Source organism: Actinia tenebrosa, unplaced genomic scaffold, assembly GCF_029948245.1.
Source record: "Actinia tenebrosa isolate PJP-AT-01 unplaced genomic scaffold, QUT_ActTen_1.0 PGA_scaffold14__42_contigs__length_11649687, whole genome shotgun sequence".
Taxonomy (NCBI): domain Eukaryota; kingdom Metazoa; phylum Cnidaria; class Anthozoa; order Actiniaria; family Actiniidae; genus Actinia; species Actinia tenebrosa.
This window is the reverse complement of record NW_028292574.1, coordinates 10,386,874-10,406,630: the sequence shown is the minus strand read 5'-3', so window position 1 is coordinate 10,406,630 and position 19,757 is coordinate 10,386,874. Positions and strand designations below refer to the sequence as shown.

The window sequence follows — 19,757 nt, the reverse complement described above, 5'->3', positions numbered from 1 at the left end:
GCTTCGTGCAGTACTTCACGTATTGATCCAAATACAACATTTCATTGACGAATTACTGTAGTAGTTCAGAAAGATATGCGACTGCTTGGTATGGACTCTATGGAGTTCGGAGTTCCAGATTTCATTATTCTAGATATTGGACTTTGAACGTCAAAATTCTAGTTCTAGAAGCTTCTATAATTTTCTACAGTTTTGCAGAATTTTCTAGAACTTTCTATGTAGTGTTAGTCTTTCTATAGGGCTCTAGGACAGATTGGTGCATACCAAAAGTGCTGGTCGTCTGTTCGTATCGAATAGAAAAGGAGTCCAGGACTAGATAAGTCTGTATTTTGAATTTTTCACAGTCATACATAATCAAGCTTTATGATTTTTCCATGCTAGTGTTGGTAGGAATTGAAAAAATGGCTTCCAAATGAGTTCCAAAGTGAAGCTTGCATGTTCAGTATTATGGAGGAAGCTACATCCCGGGCGGAGAAGGACCCCCATAAAATACAGTAAATGTATGTAAATTGGGCTGTGAGGGACCCGTGAAAAGCACTCTACGCCCGTGTTATAGTTTTTTCCACAAAACATTCCATTCCATCACAAGTCAAGCTTGTTATTCTTTATCCTTGCAGATGGTCGTATCATGAAGCAATCGGAGACATTATCAGTTATCTCCGCAATAGACATTTATATAAATTTCTGAAGTTAAATCGATGCTTAAACCTTACTAACTTTTTTTTTTACGTAATAGGTTCGTTAAACCACAAAAAATGAAATTGGGTTTGTTTGGAGACATTTTTTCTCGCAAATAGACATTTATGTTTGAGGTTAAATCGATTAGCAATTCGTAAAATAGCAGTATGTAACCACAAACAATAAAATTGAGTTTGTTTGGAACCAAGCGGTTTTTGAACACATTTACCGTCACTTGTACTGATTGAACGTATTTGAAGGTTCGACCAAACTATCGTATCTCAACAATCAACGCAGAAGTGTCGGCCAGTCTTTTTAATGAGTGTGAAAAAGCTACTCCCTCATAGTTTGTTCACATCCAGTGAAGCTCCTTTTCGACTCCTCAACCATATTAGCCATTACGTTTCTTTTTAACTATTTTGTTTGTTTCTTGTTCTGCGTTGCATTGACCAAACTATATGACTTTTCGATTACGAAAAAGAAAAGTTTGAATCTTATAAAAGATTTCCTTTTAATTTGTTCTCTATCTCGATAATTGTAAAACACATCTTAATGTACAATCAAAAATAATTTAGGGGTTGATTGGAAGCTTGAGGTCCTTTCATTGGTTTTGAACTTCGAATTCATCAGGGCCGTAACCAGGGGAGAGCACAGGGTGCACTTGCACCCCCCATAAAAGCTTGAAGTCCGTTCATCTATCTCCTTTTGCTTTAAAATTGCATGTAAATGTTTTCTGATTAAATGAAGACCACTTTCTATCTGCATATTGTAGCATTTTAAAGAATCACTCACAAGTTATTCCTTTTTTTTTGTTTTTTGTTTTTTGTTTTTTTTTTGTTTGTTGGTTCTGCTACTTTTTGGTTACTTTTTTCCCCCTTGTTTTGGTTCTCCAAAGCATTGCCTGTGCATCTCCCCTGTAAGGTCCCTGGTTACGCCCCTGTTCGTGTTAGCAAAATAATTGGCACATGCCTTGAACTGAGAAATTTTAATGAGGCCAGTCCAGTCACAACCTGGTTCCTAAGTAACGATTGTATAAAATGGGTTGGGCTCCCTGTAGTATCATTACCTTCTTCGCACCACAGGTAACCCATACTTTTAAATAGTAAAAAAAAACCCCGCATACTCTGGATATATGTTTTTGAACACACATAAATATCGCTACTCATGTTTTCTGTTTTCACTTGAATAGCATTGATGCGGGGATACTGCACAGAATATCCGTCCCTTTTGGAATAAAAACTTTCTTTTTACCCTTTGCGGTATCCATGGTAACCGTACGCCGCTCTATTTTCTGTTTAAAACTTGCTATAGTGGCAGGAAACAAGTGAGGAGATTTCCAACGTCTTTTTCGATTCCTTGTTTGATAAAAAAAGAGAAGAAAAGGGATGATAACATACAGAGTACCCCTTAAAGTATCAATCTCATAAAAGCCATAATTTTTCAATGATCTATCGAAATAACTGCGTAAAAGTACTTTTTCTAGTAATGTTAGACGTTTCAATATGGTTTCAAGTCGAAATAATGAAGAAATATTTTTTTCGATCCCACACTCCACCTCAGAAAAGTCCAATCCAACGAGTAAATCCAGTTCCTGATTTTCCACAATTTAGGATTTTGAGGTCAAAACTAACAAATTCTAAGAGAGCAAGTGAAATAGATATCAATGGTGTATTTTGTTTTGTTTTTGTCGTTAAAATAATGGTTTTACGAGCATCAAAAGTAACAACCCGCAAGCCACTTGAAAGCTTTTACTACACACTTCCCCCTCCCCCAAGGGACTTGGTATTTGTAGACTTAGGATTTGATCGATATATGGTAAGTTAGTCGTATTTCAGGGGCAAAGGCGAAGGGGTGGGGGGGGGGGGTGGTTGGAGGAAGGAGGGGGACACGTTCCCCCCCTCCCCCCTCTTTCGTGGCAAACAAAATGGCAGCCCAAAAGGGATGGAGAGGAAAGTATATATTGAGCAATTCGGGGACCACAATTCTCAGTCCATTTTTATTTCGCTAAACCAATTAAATTCGATAAATTAAGAAAATGCTTTGATGGTAAAGCCATTTTAGTGTTGGCATATGCTGTTGCTCACGGTGGTTTTTGGATCACTGACAAATGGGTTTTACTCAGCTTTAACCAATCCCATGCCGCAGCGTGAGAAATAATCTAAACCAATCATAGTGCGAGAAAACTATCATCATCCAATTGTATAACTTGGATAGACAAGCCATTTCAAAGTTGCTATATATAGTATCATTCACTGTCGCATTTCCATCGCACTTCAGTAAAGACGCACCTTGCGTTAAGATGTGGAGAGCAGCTGTCGTCTTACTAGTCTTTCTTGCTGCCTTTCCTCAAGGCAATGACGGACGGAAAAGAAAAAAAAATGGTAAGAAAAAAAAAAACTTTTACGAGTTTAATTAGAATTTGCTGGATAAAAAATGGCTTCCAACAGCTGATGATGGGTTTTTGGTTTTTCAGCTATTTTCTTTATTTCATTTTTATTTTTCACTTGCGATCTACTTACCAACTGTCGTGGTTATATATATATATTCATTTTGCAATCTTTACTGTTATTACTTTTCCACTTTTTATCCATATCTTTTATCCCCTGGCGGATCCAGGGGGGTCGAAGGGGTCCACGGAACCCCCCTTGAAGGTTTGATCTTTTAGGTAATAGAAATATGTCTTATATAAATTTTGCTTAAAAGTATCCACAAAGATAATGTTGAACACGAAATGATAGATATTTGCTGTTATATTGTTTAATTTACCTTTAAGTTCCGTTACTAGACAGTAAATTAGGTGATTAGAGTCAATTTTTTTCTCAAACATCGACTAAACAAAAGAGAATTATACACAGTTTAAGAAACGGAAAAATCCTGGATCCGCCACTGCTTCCTACCGAAATCTTCCTTGAATATATACGTTGCTGTTTTACGTGGAAATTATTCACGAAACTTTCTCACAACTTTACTGACTTTAAATCTACCCTTTTGAGCTACGTGTCTACATATAGTACTTAACTAATGAAATAAGAAAAAAAAGTTGGGAAATTAGCCTTGCTAAAGAAAAGCTAAAATAGAGTATACCATTTACCAAAGATTTTTATTTTTAAAGGCCACTTTCTGCGATACTAAAATCCATTAATCTAAAACTGTTTTTAAAACCTTTTTTTCCACCAAAAACGAACTTTCAATTTCAGCTGTAAAAGTCTTAATTGCCGTCTGTTTAAATACGAACAAGTAATGCTGAAAAAACTCTATTATCAAAGACGAATGAAGATCGAATAAGACGATATGGAGCCTTTGAACTAATGAATCTGTTAAGAAACTGAGTAATAGATACTAAATTATTTATCATTAAAGTGAATGTTTAGAAAGTATAAATAATAAATGTACTGCTTGTGAGATATTGAATAGTCTTTTCTTTCACTGTTTTTTTTCTCTCTTAAAAAATATTATCAAGTTCCTGTGGACGAAGTCGACAAAAGCTTATTCTACATATATTTTTGGGGTGTTTTGAAACGTAGCATTTGAAAGTAAAAAAGATATAATGATAAAAGAAGTCAGAGTGAAAAGAAGAACGTTTTGGCGATTGAGCTATGCTGTAAAAAAAATGCATTATTGATGATAAATATACATATAAAATATAAGCAAAGAAAGAAAGAAAGAAAGAATTGCCTCACTAATAACCGCTGTTACACATTAATATGCGTTGATAGAAGTTAATAGCTAAATTGTTTCAGTTGTAAGTTGTTTCACGGGTTTATAAAAATCACTCTATGTATTTAGATGTTGCAATCTTTCCGATTCATTAGAATTATAATAATGATAGTTCGAATTCACTCAGGAATCGTGATAATGAGTTCCGTGTCTTAGAACGTAATGACGGTTTCAATCATTAATGTAACATAAAAAAATTATTTCAGATGCTTTTCCTAACTGCGGAAACAGGTATCAAAGTAATAAAATCTTCCAAAATGATCAAAAACGCATCGTCGGTGGACATACGAGTATCCAAGGTTCATGGCCTTGGCAGGTGGCGCTGGTCATCAAAGGAGCACAATATTGTGGGGGCTCGCTCATCAACCCAGAATGGGTGGCAACGGCTGCGCATTGTTTTCATGGTAAGTATGTACTGAGAATATTGAATCAAACTCTAGGTATGACGTCACTGTGGCCGACTGATTGACTGCCGTCCGATCGACTGACTTCAACTGATGGACTGACTGACTGACTGACTGACTGACCGACCGACTGACTGACTGACTGACTGACTGACTGACAGACAGACAGACTGATTGACTGACTGACTGACTGCCGTCCGACCGACCAAACTCCTTACGTATACTCTCATTTATCCTGTATTTTTTTCGATCGCCAGCAAACCGAACTAAAAACTTCACCAAGGCTAAGGAGTGGACCGTTATTCTAGGTGAACACAAGCTGTTGGAGAAAGAAACGTTCGAGCAGTCAAGAAAAGTGGAAAAACTCATCATCCATCCCGACTACGAGCTCTTATTTTTCGTAGGAATCTACGATGTGCCACCGGATTATGATATAGGTATCAAAAAATATTCGTTCTGCTTTCGATTCGTCAATCCAGTCATTCATTCATATGTCGGTCATTCCCTCAAATATTTCGCTTAAATGTATATTCCCTTAAATATGTCGTTCATTAATTTGTTCATCCATTCATTCGCTCATTCAGTCATTTGTTTATCTAATCAATCATCCATTTTATTCCATATAGTTAATGCTTCTTAATAAAAATAATTTTAGATTTAGCAATTCCATGCGACTCTCTTACACACCCGCGCGCGCTTTTATCCTCGATATTCAGTAAATCCGGCTCTGGCTTCATTAAAAGTCAAACTTGTTTTTATATTTTAGCACTCCTAAAGCTTTCTAGACCGGCTAGGATTGACAGGTTTGTCTACCCGATATGCCTTCTCCGTCCAGGACTTAGTTTTCCCGCGGGTCAAGAGTGTTTTGTGACCGGATGGGGCCACACCCGGTTCAACGGGACTCAACCCGAAGCACTAAACGAAGCCAAGGTCCAGCTGGTGTCGCTCGATAAATGCAACAAGAATGAGTCTTACGCGGGAAAAATTCACGGCCGCGCGTTGTGCGCGGGGTTCGAGAAGGGTGGAGTTGACTCCTGCCAGTATGATAGTGGAGGACCACTGGCCTGTCAATACCACGGGCGCTATTATCTTACGGGGATCGTGTCCTGGGGTCATGAATGTGCCAGGCCTCTTAAGTATGGGGTGTACGCTGACATGAGAGTGATGACACCTTGGATCTTGAAGACCATTTCGAGAGATACTTTAATAATGTAATCCTCAAGTTCCTCAAAACAGAGTAGAGTTTTTTCTCTCGTCTTGGAGGAGCGTGCCGCTTCGAACTTGTTCCCACTCCCCGCGCGTCCAAGACGGGGGGAAATTAACCGATTTTTCTGAGTTTTGAGGGAACTTCCTACCCTCAAAAATAATCAAATCTATGCTATGTAATTAAGGTAATAACGAGAAAATAAACTTCGAAGCATGAATCACCTGATGTGTATGTCTTAATCTATTTCTGCTACAGATACGACATTATCTATTAAAAAACATTGTCTACAAAAACCAAAAAATTCGGTACGATTCCTTTCAGTTTATTCCTTATTTCACATCATTGGCTGGAAGAAACTGTCCAATCAAAATAAAAACATATGAATAAATTAAAAGGAGTGAACGATTGTTTAGAAACTATTATCTGTACTACATTTCAGGCATCCCAGCCACTTTTTAGACAAATTTGAGAGGAAATATAGGCTGTGCAAGTTCTAAATATAAGAAAAATATAGGAGTTTCTCCCAAAAATATATGCACTTTATAGGAGCTAAAATCGCTTTTCAGTGGCGTAACCAGGGATCTTGCAGGGAGGGTGCACAGGCAATGATTTATTTGCAGAACCAAATAAGCCATAAAAAAGACAGAACAAAAAAAAACAAAAAAAAAAAAAACTCCCAATATGCTAAACAGTGTAAAATGTAAATGTATCACTCAGCAGTCGTCCTATTTATAGGAAATATAGGAGGTTTTCTTTAAATATAGGCTCTTTATAGGATCCTATACAAATTATAGGAAATATAGGATATATAGGGGGTCTGGGATGCCTGACATTTATATATGAGAAAAAGCATTTACCATGTTTAAGGCCAGAATTATGACAATAATTATTTCTAGTTTCTTTAGCTCTACTTTCTAGGAAAGATAACAGAAGAATGTTTTTTCAAGTATACTACAAATATCTAAAATATTCGCATTTATGTCGTTAGTGCAGACTGCTTAATGCAACAAACGGAAGTGATTTTCGCAACCGGAACTCCTATTTTACATAATACTTCCGGTTACCGTGTACCGGAAGTCTCGAGTTCAATTTAATGTGGTGCGTAGTTTCAGCGAAACGGAAGCCCTATATCTCATAATACTTCCGGTAACTATATACCGGAAGTCCGAATTGTACTCGGCCTTGTGTTCTTTTTTGTGATCCTTTTGAACATCTATTTCGCGGACATTCATTGGTTGATGACGTTTTAATGAGAAAGGAGACATCTATTAGGTCTTTTCCCTCGACTATGATTATCAATTTTTACATATTGGAAAACTAATGTATATCTATGTATATTTGTATGTAATTAATTCACGTGTCGAGAGTGACTCATACCGAAGCCACCACTACCATTAAATGACCGCTATCAACTGCGCTGTCTAGGAGGTCTGGGGATACTCGTGCCAGGTGCTCTTGAGCGAAATCACAGGGTGGGAAAATATGCAGAACATAGCTTGGCTGAAAAAGAAAATAGGAATAATGACATAAGAACAGAACACATTAAAAACCCTGGATTATCTCTGCGTCGAAAAAGGGGGAAATTAGTTACGTTTTTTCAATCGTGCCCCATTCTCGTACCCAGACCCTTGTCAGCGAAAAATCGATTGAGAGGGTTTTGGGTACGAGAATGATCGAGAATAATGCTTAGCATTAGCTTTGAGGTTCGTATAATTTCAAGTTGTTTGTATGGATAGTTGTGTATTCTTCACTTTACTGTTTGTATTTGTGAATATTTGCACACTGATATTAGGCTAACCCTGAGTAAATGAGTAATCAAGGAACATAGCGGTAATTTGGGAACTCGAAGATGGAGTATCTTTCTGATAGCACTGAGCGCTGATATATTAAAGAATGTAGAACGAACCTGTGCACTGCCTGGCCTGGCAACATTAATAATCCCGGCCGCTTGTTTCTGTTGTAAGTAGGTGATGAAGCCATTCTTGAGTGCGCGTGTCTGTGCGTGTACATCTAGTGGGTCTCTCCCACATGGTAAAGCCAGTAACAGACAATGGTCATTCTTGCTCTGAAAGAATAAGATTGAGAACTTCATTAATTGAACAAGTCCTACTTCCAGCTTTTATCCGGGCTCTCCGGTTTTCTACCCTCCGCGAAAATCAGCTTCTGAATTCTAATTTCATCAAGGAATGAGTACCTCAAGTTTGTTAGCCCGTGCATATTTGGGACTTTAAGATTTGCAAAATCTGCGACGGCGACGTCAACCGGAAGTGTAAATAACTTCACTTTGGGGTTTCGAGTCTTTAAAATCTATCTTCCCTGTGGATGAGTTGACTTTACTGACAATGTTTTGAATGAAATATCCAATGAACAAAACCCTAAAGAGAAATTATTCACACTTCCGGTTGGCGTCGCCGTCGAAGATTTTAAAAAGCTTAAAGTCTGAATTTCCCAGTGAAGACGTGCACTCTTATGCTTATGCTTATGTAATGGTGAGGACCTGGCTTTAAGCTGCACTAGATAGATTTTCACAACACCTTTACCTGCATTCGTCGTACGACACCCTCCAGCTGCGAAGGCTCCAGTTTCATCCGTTGAGCGATACGTAAAGGAGGTGGAACAGCCCCGACACCAGTCACAGGAGCTTGAGGCAACGACACCTCGGCCAGACGGGAATTCCCCGATAGGTAATGCATCTGCACGGCAGCCGTGTCATTCTTGAGCGCTACAAGACCCTGCCATACCACGGGATACCGACACAGGAGCTCTAGTAGGGTATCAGCGTTGGGTGGTTGGGCGGAGGGAGGGGCTTGGTTGTATGGCTGGTGGGGTGGTGCTGACGGTGGTGAGGGTACCATATGTGGACCGGGATGAGCCTCGATTTGTGGTACCGGCGAAGCAGTAGCTATCGGTGGCGTCGATATAATTCCCGAAGTAAGAGGAATCTTGCTACTCGGTAGTACAGGGGAAGTAGCTATCGGGGTTCTACTAAGTGGAGAGATATCGTAGGGCGTGTCGTTACGTACCGGAGATGGCCCGACACCATCGAATGGAAGGCATGTGATAGGCGTGTTGTCCAGGGGAACAGCTTCCTCAGGGGGAGGGGGTGGAGGTGGCGGCGGTGGGGGAGGCGGAGGGGACTCTTCGATAGATTGTCGTCTTCTCTTAGTTTTTCCATTTTCTACATCATTCAGTTCTCTTCTTTTTTCTTCTCGATAAGACTTTCTTGGTGATCTAGCTGGTTCTCGTTCTCGTTCTTCCCTTGATATCCTTCGTTTTGGTTTGTTGTTTTCACTAGTTGTCTTCTCCTCGTTGTCTGAACTACCGTCTTTATTATTCTCTAACCGACTGACCTCTGCCTGTTCTGTTTTGACAGCTACTTTAGGATACTCTTCGTCTCTTCCCTCAGACTTGTCTTCTCTAACCTCTAGTCGTTCAACTGTCGTCACTGCTTCCTCTTTCCCTCTACTTTTCGTTTCCTCTGGGGGAGGGGGTGGTGTTCGTACTCGTTTTGGTTTCTTCCGCTTGTCTTTTTCTTTCTTCTCTTTCTTTTCTTTCTTTTTCTTCTCGGGAGGTGCTTCTTCTGGCGCAGGTGCACGTGGTTCTTCTTCCATCTTTATTCGTGCTCTTTCTGTGCTTCTATCTCTTGTTTTTTTCTCATCATGTTCAGCACGGTGTGATGGATAATCCTTCCTGTGTTCCGCCACTTCAAGCCTTACTTCTCCATCTCCTTTAGACCTCTTTCTTCTCTTATGACTATCTTCTTCTTCCTCCTCCTCCTCCCGTTCTTCAGAATGCTTCAGCCTTCGTTTCTTCTTTTCCCGTGACTTCCCGCGAAGTCTCTCGTCTCGTTCGTTCACTTCCGGCTTATTTTCAGGCGACGAAGCTGCTTCCCGTTCCTCGCTGTAATCATTCCGGTCACGTTTTTCCGCGTAGTCCTGGTGCCTACGACGATGTTCACGTGGTTCTTCCTCAAAAGAGCCCGAGCTACTTCCATCTGCAGGCCAGCGGCTGTGTCTAGCAGGGTAGTACTGTTCACTGTCGCTATACTCTCCTTCATGACGCTCCCTGTGGGGTCTCTCTCGGCGGTCCTCCTTCTCCCGCTCTCTCTCCCTCTCGCGCTGCCTTCTTGAGTTATACTCTTTGAGTTCCTGATCGTAATCATCGCCCTCGTACTCTCGTCCTCCTTCGTATGGTCCTCGGTTTCTTTGGTGCTGATCTTGGTGGTACCACCCACCCCCTCCCCCTCCTCCCTCAGTACCATAATTGTCATACTCCATGCGCTGATGCCAGGGTCTGTAACCCCTAGAGTCTCGCCTCATGCCTCCTCGCATGGCACCTCGGTTGCCACGTCTGTAGTCATTGTACCCTGTTGCACTTCCTCGGCCACGTGAGCGGTCAGGGGGGGACATGTCGTAGCGACGAGAGCTACCCGTACTCTCGGTTTGACCGACTCTTTGTAAGTTGTCGTAGAAGAGTTGACGACTGTCTCTACTAACCATCTCCACCTGAAACAGAAAGAATGATTTGAATAAATAGATATTTTGGACGCAAAGAATGTTGATGTCTTAGGGCTAATCTTAAGAAGGAAAGAAAAAAGCATGCGGAGAAAAGAAAAAAAAAAAAAAAAAAAAAAAAAAAAGAAAGGAAAGAGACCTAAATAGACCACAGGTAGCCCAAGCTTGGTTTCTGTTATAAGGAACCGCATGGTGATTCTTCAAAAATTTCAATAAAATCATTGAAATGTGAAATAAAGCCTCGACATTTTACCTGATCATTGAGAAAGAGCACTTCTTTCGCTCTGTGTGGTTATTTTTTGAATTTAGCCCGTTTTAAGACTGAAGAGGAAATGCCGCTCTTTGTTTAACGGTTGCATATGAGGAGACATGAATATGGATACACTCAAACAAAGAATCTTATTCTCTAAGGGATTACAAGTGGACATGAATTAGGTTTATTAGGTCCCTCCATGCCCTATTACAACCTACCCTGACGCGTCTTCCAAACAGATTCCTTCCTTTCATCTGTGCAATACTAGCAGACTCCACACCATCGAAGCTGATTAAAGCTTGACTCGTCATTCGATTGATGACCACACGAGTGACACGCCCATATCGACTGAAGTGTCTGTCTAGCTGCTGCTCGCTAAGACTGACAGTAACACCACCTACCCATATGGTATTGATAGGAGCTACTTTACCAAAACCAACCTAGGATATTATTAAGATATTATTAGGATATTATCTATTAATAACAAAATTATGAAACAATTCATCTGGGAGGATCTAAGTTCAGGGCATGGCTAACTCACTGATCGATACCCTGAAACAACCTCTGGGCTGATCTTAGTCAGGGCACGGCTAACTTATTGATCGATACCCTGAAACAACCTCTGGGCTGATCTTAGTCAGGACACGGCTAACTCACTGATCAACCCTGAAACAACCTCTGGGCTGATCTTAGTCAGGGCACGGCTAACTCACTGATCGATACCCTGAAACAACCTCTGGGCTGATCTTAGTCAGTGCATGGCTAACTCACTGATCGATACCTTGAAACAACCTCTGGGCTGATCTCAGTCAGGGCATGGATAACTCACTGATCGATACCCTGAAACAACCTCTGGGCTGATCTTAGTCAGGGCATGGCTAACTCACTGATCGATACCCTGAAACAACCTCTGGGCTGATCTCAGTCAGGGCATGGTTAACTCACTGATCGATACCCTGAAACAACCTCTGGGCTGATCTCAGTCAGGGCACGGCTAACTTATTGATCGATACCCTGAAACAACCTCTGGGCTGATCTAAGTCAGGGCATGGCTAACTCATAGATGAAACCCTGAAACAACCTCTGGGCTGATCTAAGTCAGGGCATGGCTAACTCACTGATCGATACCCTGAAACAACCTCTGGGCTGATCTAAGTCAGGACACGGTTAGCTTACAGATAGAAATGGCATTAATAGCATGATGGATTTTGTTGAAAGAAGAAGGATAAAATAAAGAGAGCCCTGAGAAAACCCCTTGAATCAAGGGAGAGACCTAACAAACTCTACTCACATTTGATGCCAGGTTCAGGAAACAAACCTGAGATCCCAGAGGTGAGAGGCGAGTACGCCACCCTTGATTACCAGCTAAGCTGAGCAATTTTAAGATATTATTTAGTTATTTAGAAAGACTTTAATAGAATACCTTGACTCTGTTGCGTCCAATGAACTCTCTGTCCATGCGACGACGTGCTTGGATTGCACTGCTAAGATCAGCAAACTGTACAAAGGCATATGGGTTGTTGCCAGGCTGCTTCTTGATGTCAACATCCTGTAAAACAAACAACAATCAGAATCTGGAAGACAGAAAAACATTAAAACATGCAAGGGACTTGGAAGCAACTCTAATCATATGTGGATGATTTGAGTATCAAATCTGTGACTGAGAAAGGCTTGCATTAACAGCATACAACAGGTGCCCATCTGGGGGGGGGGGGGGGGCTTTCTGGGTGCCTTGGACCCCTACCACTTACAGCCCAGGAATCATAAAAAAATTTGGTAAATATTCTAAATATTACAATATATCCTTAAAATATCCTTGAATACAGTCTAACAATAATAACAATAATAATAATAATAATAATAATAATAATGATTTATTGAGTGCCAATTCCCCAAGGTTCAACAGCGCTTTACAAATATATATTATATAAAAATGGATAATTTAAAAGAATCATTAGGAAAAAGTTATAATATTTTAAAAGGATTAAAAATAAGAAATACATATATATTAAAAGTTAAGCCTTCAATAATATAAAACATAATTCTTAGCTGTTTGTGGGACAAGATTTGGATGGGAAGATGGAAAGCAAGGGTGGTGTAGCGGTGAGAGCGCTCGCCTCTCACCAATGCGGCCCGGGTTGGGGTCCCACTGAGCTCGGTGTCGTATGTGAGTAGAGTTGTTTGTTGGTTCTCTCCAGTGTCGTATGTGAGTAGAGTTGTTTGTTGGTTCTCTCCTGTGTCGTATGTGAGTAGAGTTGTTTGTTGGTTCTCTCCAGTGTCGTATGTGAGTAGAGTTGTTTGTTGGTTCTCTCCTGTGTCGTAAGTGAGTAGAGTTGTTTGTTGGTTCTCTTCTGTGCTTCAAGGGTTTTCCGGGTTCTCCGACTTTCCTCCCTCCGCAAAAATCAACTCCTAAATTCCAATTGGAATTACAGTGGATGAATAGCTACTCTGTAGAAATGCCACTGTTAAATCCCATTTATTTTATTATATTATTTTTTTAAAGATTTGAATTCCACTGAAGAAGTTGCTGCTACGTTGATTGGTTTGCTATTATATATTATTGAACCTTGAATATCGTATCACAAGGTTTGACCATCACTTACCACAACTTCTCCATATCGTTCAAAAGCCTCTTTCAGGATACCATAGGTTGTTGATTTCTCAATGTTGCCGACAAACAGGGTCCTGGTACAGCCTGGATCAAAGTCATCATCTGGGTACTGTTGTGTTGATCCACTGCTGCGATAACGAGGAGGAAAGTCACTGGAATCACCACGATCACCAGCTGCAAACAAAATAATCATTAAATCAAAGAGTTCCTTATATTATTTATTTATTTTTTCCTAAGCGTGCATGATTTTGTTTAATTTAATGTGTGCGCACATATGCCATGGTTTGATTGCATTTTTCTTTGTCAATTGTAACGCTTTTCATTTCCCTGAGGATGGCCGAGTAGGTCGAAAACTCGGATCATATTTATTAAATTTATGGTTGATAAAACAAACTATTATGAAAATAATCATTACTATAATATTTATAATGACAGGGACAATGCATATGAGCATAAGCCAAGGATAAAAATAATGGCGGGATAAAAATAATGGCAGGCGAAAAGATAACACTCTGCCAAAATGGCACTTGTGCAGCCAACTGCCTCTAAGACTCTTTCACTTGATTGGCCACATTGACTGGTTATATGTCGATTATTCTGATGTGTGCAGCTATTGCTTTTAGCTTTTGAAGAAGGAAAACCAGAGGAAAATATCAGAAACATATGAAAGGAGAGTGCCTAAGAGGTACTCACTCTTTTCTGGAGGGCCATTCCATGGCTGAATCTGCATCTCTGCTCCAAGGAACATCTTTCCCTGACAAGCTTCCATGGCACGTTCAGATTCTTCAGGTCTAGAAAACAATGAACATATAATTAGTGAATACCGTTTTTAATCAAATTAACATCATGGTTAGTGGTCGATTCTGCTAAGGTGTTGTCCTCTGGTCAATAGCTTTATAGCTTCCCAGTATTGATGGGATGCAAGCATTCCCAAGAGATTCAAGACAAATACAAGGTGGCCATATTGGTGCTGTTAACAATGGCTGCTAAAAGAAATCTTTTGTTTAATGGCACCAATGTTCCCCCGAGAGGCTGCAATGATGTAACATTTAATTGAAGAATACATTTAAAAAAATTCATACGATTTTATCAAAGCTTACCTTCTGAAGAAAATAACAGCTGACCTACTACTACCAGTTCCTTGTACATATATACGAGTCACTTCTCCATGCTTCTTAAACTCATGATACAGGCCTTCTCTTATGCTACCATCTGTTATGAGATTAAAATAATACGTCAACCAGGGATTGAGGAGGATACATGCTCCAGTTATGTGTTCTGTTAGCCTCAGGGTTAGTCTTGAATTTGTGTAAAATATTTGTGTTGTTGAAAATGAGCATTCATTTCTTTACTGTGGATATTTGTGAATATTTTTGAAACTGATACAAGGCTAACTCTGAGTAAATAAGTCTGTCATCGAGGAACACAGTGGTAATTTGGAACTCGAAAATGGTATATTGTGTGGTTCCAAAAAAATATCCATATCTCCCACATAGTGGATGATCGGAATTTCCAAGGGTTGGGGAGGGTCTGAGTTGGATATATTGTGTATCTCAAGAAAACATCTATACCTAACCCCATGGAGGATGATTGGAATTTCCAGACAGCAGTGCTAACGTTCCAACATGTATGCCAACTTACCACTTGATCTCGTAGAAAGGTTTTTAACACACAGAGAAGAAGAAGCTCTATGGGTCCTGGATGCCTCCGAGCCTGGAGAGGGACTCCTACTTTCAACTTCACTCTCATCTTCACTACTGCTGGCACTGCTTGAGCTGCCTGACTGGGTTCCACTTTGACTGTCGCTACTGACACTCTCGCTGTCACTTGAATTGTCTGGACTGGGCCCTTGGCTTTGGAAGGATTCTAAATTCAAGTAAAAGCAATGAAAATAATGAGTGTATGTATTAGCCATTGAGGAAAAAACTGGGTTGAGTTGGCATTGCAGTGCATTGTGGGACAGAATAGGTAAGGGTATCATGGGGAAGTACGGGTAGCAACTTGGGGTAGAGTCGCTCAGGCTAAACAAAAAAATAAGTGTGTTTCCTGTTGCGTGACCGACTCTAATTTTCTTGCTGATTTTTGCCGACTCTAATATTTTTTCATTCCCAAATGCACCAGAGGGTTCCCAGTAAGTTCATTTCCACTGTTGTATCAGTAAAAAAAATCAGACCTACCGACCCCAATTATTATTTTTCTTATGCAACAGGAAACACACTTTTTGTTTGGCCTGTGTGCTTCAAGGTTTTTTTCTCTTGGTATGGGTTTTTCCTCCCTAGATAGAAATCTACTTTTAAGTCCTAATCGATCTATCAGTAGCTTTATTAAGGCTTTTTGTCCACCATGGAGTTTTAGTTTTTTTTTCTATTTTAGATTTTATTAATAAAATTTGAAGGTTTGAATGTCATTATGGACAGTTTTCCTTTGCAAAGAAAATCATCAGACAAGTTACCAGGTTTGTTTCCAGATCTTTTAGGTGCTGCGCTGACGTCACTACTCCTAGAATACCCCTTATGTCCCTGATATCTGGTTCTCTCAGATCTCGTATTATTTTCTTCATCACTGTATCCTTCATATGGATAGGCAGAACGGCTGGGGTATCGTCCCTCTTGCATTCTACAGGACAGAAAAATATAATAATTAGATTTTTGAAAAACAGAAGAATATAATATCAATGGTTTATAATACATTAATAGGAAGTTTGGAATCCTGTGGAAAAGAACGAAGAAGAAGATGCGTATGGCAACCATGTTGGTTGATATACGAAACAAACCATTGAAAGAATTATTTTTGATTAATTTCAGCCATAATGCAGCTGTTAAAACTAGTAATAAAGGCAATGGAATGGAAATAAATGAATGCTATTTGTGGTGTGACAGGCAGAGACCGGCCTTATGATATGCAAAACCTGCCAAGATATGCATTAAAGCAATCCAACCTAATATATAGAAACTGAATGATTTCAACACCAAAGTATGAACACTATTTACACTCAAAATTTATGTTGCTCTAAGCATGGCATGTTTAAAAGTCTATATGGGATAGCATCATATCTAAGGGGGTGAGGTAGTGTTACACTCACAATAATCCCAATGCCTCCCACAATTCTAATACGGACAGACTGACTTGCTGCACCCTGTTTCCCTTCCCTATTTAATGGACGTATATGCTTGGCGCTTGCATGTCGGCAGACCTTATATTCGGTCTATATTTCATGCTAGTACGAAACACTACTACTAACCTTGTTATATTCCTAGCCCTGCCACAATCCACATTGACGACAGATTTTTGCTACATTTTTAATTCAGTGGCCCAAACATTGACTTTTCTCAATATAATATCACAGACAAGATTTAGACACCACAACTGTCCAATTTGACAGATTTCCTTGATAAATTAATAACTACAAGAGTGGACACAATTTTCTAATTAATCCCTCAATCCATATTAATTCTGAGCTTCCCTTCCAATACTTTATTTCCAATTTATGGTTATCCAGATCAACAAATCAATTGAAACTCCAAAATTTTCTGTGATCTTTGTTCACACCATCCATTAATCATCCATTAATTAGGTCACATTTGGTCATCTAGGCTATGCATTGTACAATCCAGTTCAATAATCTCACGGTCGTCAAGAGCAGTAAACTCACATTGCTTTTCTTTAATATTCCACAAAAAAATCCACTTGAGACAGGATGTACAAGGACAGATGTGAATATGGTGTTTAATGCCTTTCATGAAATCTCCAGACTAAGTTCCCAATGGGAGCAATAACCAACCAACCACACTGTTCCATTATTAACATGTCATGATATAGCTTCTAACCAAGAGGTATCCATGTTTTATTACTTGCTCGTTATTCATCCAATTTTCCCTTGAGTTACGTCTAAATTGAAATAACAATCACAAGCTGTCATCTCCTTGTCAGTCGTTTCCTTCAGTGTTGTCCAATACAACAGTCACGCCTGACACTTTCTTCAACATTCACAATGTCGAACCAAAAGAGTACAAATCTTGAAGATAAAAGACTGGTGTAGGAAAGCAAATCAGATTAAGTAGAACTGCCATAATATCTAATCCATATTAGCCTTGAAATCCAGTGTCGTCAAAGATCAATAGTCTTATTAAACATTCTGAAAATCTTGATTTAACTTCACACACATCTATAGATAATTGAGATGAAAAAAAGATCCATTTTTTTGTTTAAGAAGACTTTGATCCTGTTTATTTTAGACTTTAATCTTGCAGCATCTTGAAGTGAAAAATGTTGTATCCACACTCAGCCATTCTCTTTCCAGTTTTAATATCGGGTGGTGAAGTTAATGGTCAATATCCATGAGCAGTTAAGATTCCAAAATCATTTTTTTTGCTGTCAAAAACTGAGGGCAGATACCAAGTAATTTCCAAGCTAAAATTCTACTTCACAGAGACGTGATATCCTGAACCCAAAATTGTTCCGCAAGAAGACAGATTCTTTATCCATAACCTGAGATGCACATGGATGAAATCCAAGCTTCGATAGTAGCAATATTCCCAGATTTAATACTCAACAAACCATGGAAGAAAAATCCAGATGTAATAATGACATCAAACTTGATGCATAAGAGCTATTTTGCATCTGTCAAGGAAGTAGGAATTCCACAATGTATACAGTGAAGTGTTCTTGATCCCTTGACACGACAAGACCATCAAATTCAACAATCCATCCTTGGTTTCAAGTGCTGCTAATCTTCATTTAGAATGACGAGACTCTCAACTCAAAAAGCCATTCATCTTGCTGGTGATAGTTGTGACCCCACATAAGTTGGTGCAACAATTTCCATAGTAGCAACAAAGCAGGCAATAACCACATCAAAATTTTACCAAAGAGATTATTTCTGTTGTGTGGTGTTGGGAACTTTCAGAAGAGTGTTGTTCAACACTGATTCCAAGATGTTTTGATGACCTGTTTTCCCATATTTTAAGTTGATACAACACGTCATCCTCATGTTTGAGTTTAACCTTAAATGTAAGAAATCTGTAGCTCCCAAAAAGCATTGTGTTCCATAAATCTAATACTATATTTATCAATACATATTTTTGCTTGATGTTACACAAATAACTTACCCCTCTGCCCTTCTCTCGTATCTCCTACCCCTAGGGGGTGACGGTGGGGGTCCACTAACAGGACGAGCTGTAGGATCATGCACCCGTGATGATATAGTTGTTTGATTACTCGACGGCTCATTATAATCAGTTCTCATTTCTCTGTCCCCAATACGATTGACAGATTCGTGGGCCTTGGTCGCACTACGGATGTCCACGAAATCAACAAAGGAGGCTCTTCCACCTTCTGAGCTGCGCTTTGGAAGAATCTTAACACTTTCGACTCGTCCATATCTGCAAAAGCAGAAATAATTTATTCACAACCTTAAATATTACATTAATTTTGACTCGTAGCAGGAGCAGCTGCATTGCAGTTAATGTAAACAACTGAGGAGAATGAACTTTGCCTCGGTCAAATGAGCAGTTATTGGTCATGGAAAGAATAGAAAAACCCTAAAATCCGGTCTTATTAAAGCGATATTCCAGTTTGATAAAAATCCGGATATCATTTTTGACCCATGTGGAAACGAAAACTCAGACTGTAGACACGAACATCGCGCGCCAAAACAACCGCACAAAAGAAATCCGCAAAGCTATTTAAAGAACTAAAAAGACGGTTACATCTTACAAAAAGATTAACCAAAAACCACACATTCAAAGCGCTAATATAATAGTACGTAAAAATCGTAAACTAAATGAAATTACGCGCACATTGAAGATCTTTGGATAATCGATGTTAAAAATAATAGCCCAAAGTCAGCAAAGCGAATGCGATTACTTCCAGGAAAAAGCACGAACATTGAGGATTAAATATTCTCTTCCTCGGCTTTTCTATGGGGCTGAATAAAAGCATAAATGAAATATTTTTTGCAGTATATCACACGAGACTACCTGGTAAAGTGTTTCACAATGTCCTCTTCTCGGATGTTCTCAGGAAGATTTCCAACCCAAAGATGACGCGTTTCTCTCACCATTTTCGCCAAAATAGGCCTGCAGATTCCACTATCAGATACTAAAGTTACGTTTTATGCAATTTTAAGTCCCATTAATGGCTTTACGATAAAGAAAATGAGAGAAATTCTAGAGGGTCGCGAGTAAAAATCGAGTTGTTCCTTCTTTCAAGATAAACCAGACGCAAAGACTGAAGGGAAATAGATACAACGAGAACTCTGATTGGCTAGATTCCTTGAGCCATACAACGACCAATCAACACGCGTGGCTTATCCCATGATTTCTCAATTTTATCACAGCATGTGGAGTTCAAAATAAAAGAAAAAGACAATATT

At 39.4% G+C, this 19,757-nt stretch overlaps 2 protein-coding genes across 3 annotated transcripts; one reads left to right on the top strand and one right to left on the bottom strand.

The window, feature by feature from the left end:
• Positions 1-2,943: 2,943 nt before the first annotated feature.
• Positions 2,944-6,226, top strand: LOC116297542 (transmembrane protease serine 2). The gene is made up of 4 exons (XM_089029485.1): positions 2,944-3,059; positions 4,602-4,799; positions 5,057-5,236; positions 5,566-6,226. The coding sequence occupies exons 1-4, from the start codon at positions 2,978-2,980 to the stop codon at positions 6,012-6,014; spliced, it is 909 nt and encodes a 302-aa protein (XP_088885611.1). The 5' UTR covers positions 2,944-2,977; the 3' UTR covers positions 6,015-6,226.
• Positions 6,227-6,312: 86 nt separating this feature from the next.
• LOC116297528 (uncharacterized) lies at positions 6,313-19,599 on the bottom strand. 2 transcript variants are annotated; one of them, XM_031705772.2, is made up of 12 exons: positions 19,363-19,599; positions 18,493-18,765; positions 15,837-16,000; positions 15,026-15,250; positions 14,485-14,596; positions 14,078-14,175; positions 13,377-13,558; positions 12,197-12,322; positions 10,992-11,213; positions 8,547-10,511; positions 7,913-8,071; positions 6,313-7,506 (listed from the first exon to the last, which is right to left on the bottom strand). In XM_031705772.2, exons 1-12 carry the CDS (start codon positions 19,443-19,445, stop codon positions 7,378-7,380), a joined length of 3,738 nt encoding a protein of 1,245 aa, XP_031561632.2. In that variant the 5' UTR covers positions 19,446-19,599; the 3' UTR covers positions 6,313-7,377. The 2 variants fall into 2 exon arrangements, with proteins under 2 accessions (XP_031561632.2, XP_088885610.1); XM_089029484.1 differs by lacking the exons at positions 18,493-18,765; positions 19,363-19,599 and adding an exon at positions 16,626-18,482.
• Positions 19,600-19,757: the final 158 nt, after the last annotated feature.

Bases quoted from the DNA above. Each gene is read 5' to 3' on its own strand.
- LOC116297542 (XM_089029485.1), top strand. From the start codon at position 2,978: ATGTGGAGAGCAGCTGTCGTCTTACTAGTCTTTCTTGCTGCCTTTCCT. The intron at 3,060-4,601 runs GTAAGAAAAAAA...AAATTATTTCAG, and splicing joins ACGGAAAAGAAAAAAAAATG to ATGCTTTTCCTAACTGCGGA. The intron at 4,800-5,056 runs GTAAGTATGTAC...TTCGATCGCCAG, and splicing joins GGCTGCGCATTGTTTTCATG to CAAACCGAACTAAAAACTTC.
- LOC116297528 (XM_031705772.2), bottom strand. From the start codon at position 19,445: ATGGTGAGAGAAACGCGTCATCTTTGGGTTGGAAATCTTCCTGAGAAC. The intron at 15,251-15,836 runs GTAACTTGTCTG...ACTTGAATTTAG, and splicing joins AAGATCTGGAAACAAACCTG to AATCCTTCCAAAGCCAAGGG. The intron at 14,597-15,025 runs GTAAGTTGGCAT...ATCTCATAACAG, and splicing joins CCTTTCTACGAGATCAAGTG to ATGGTAGCATAAGAGAAGGC.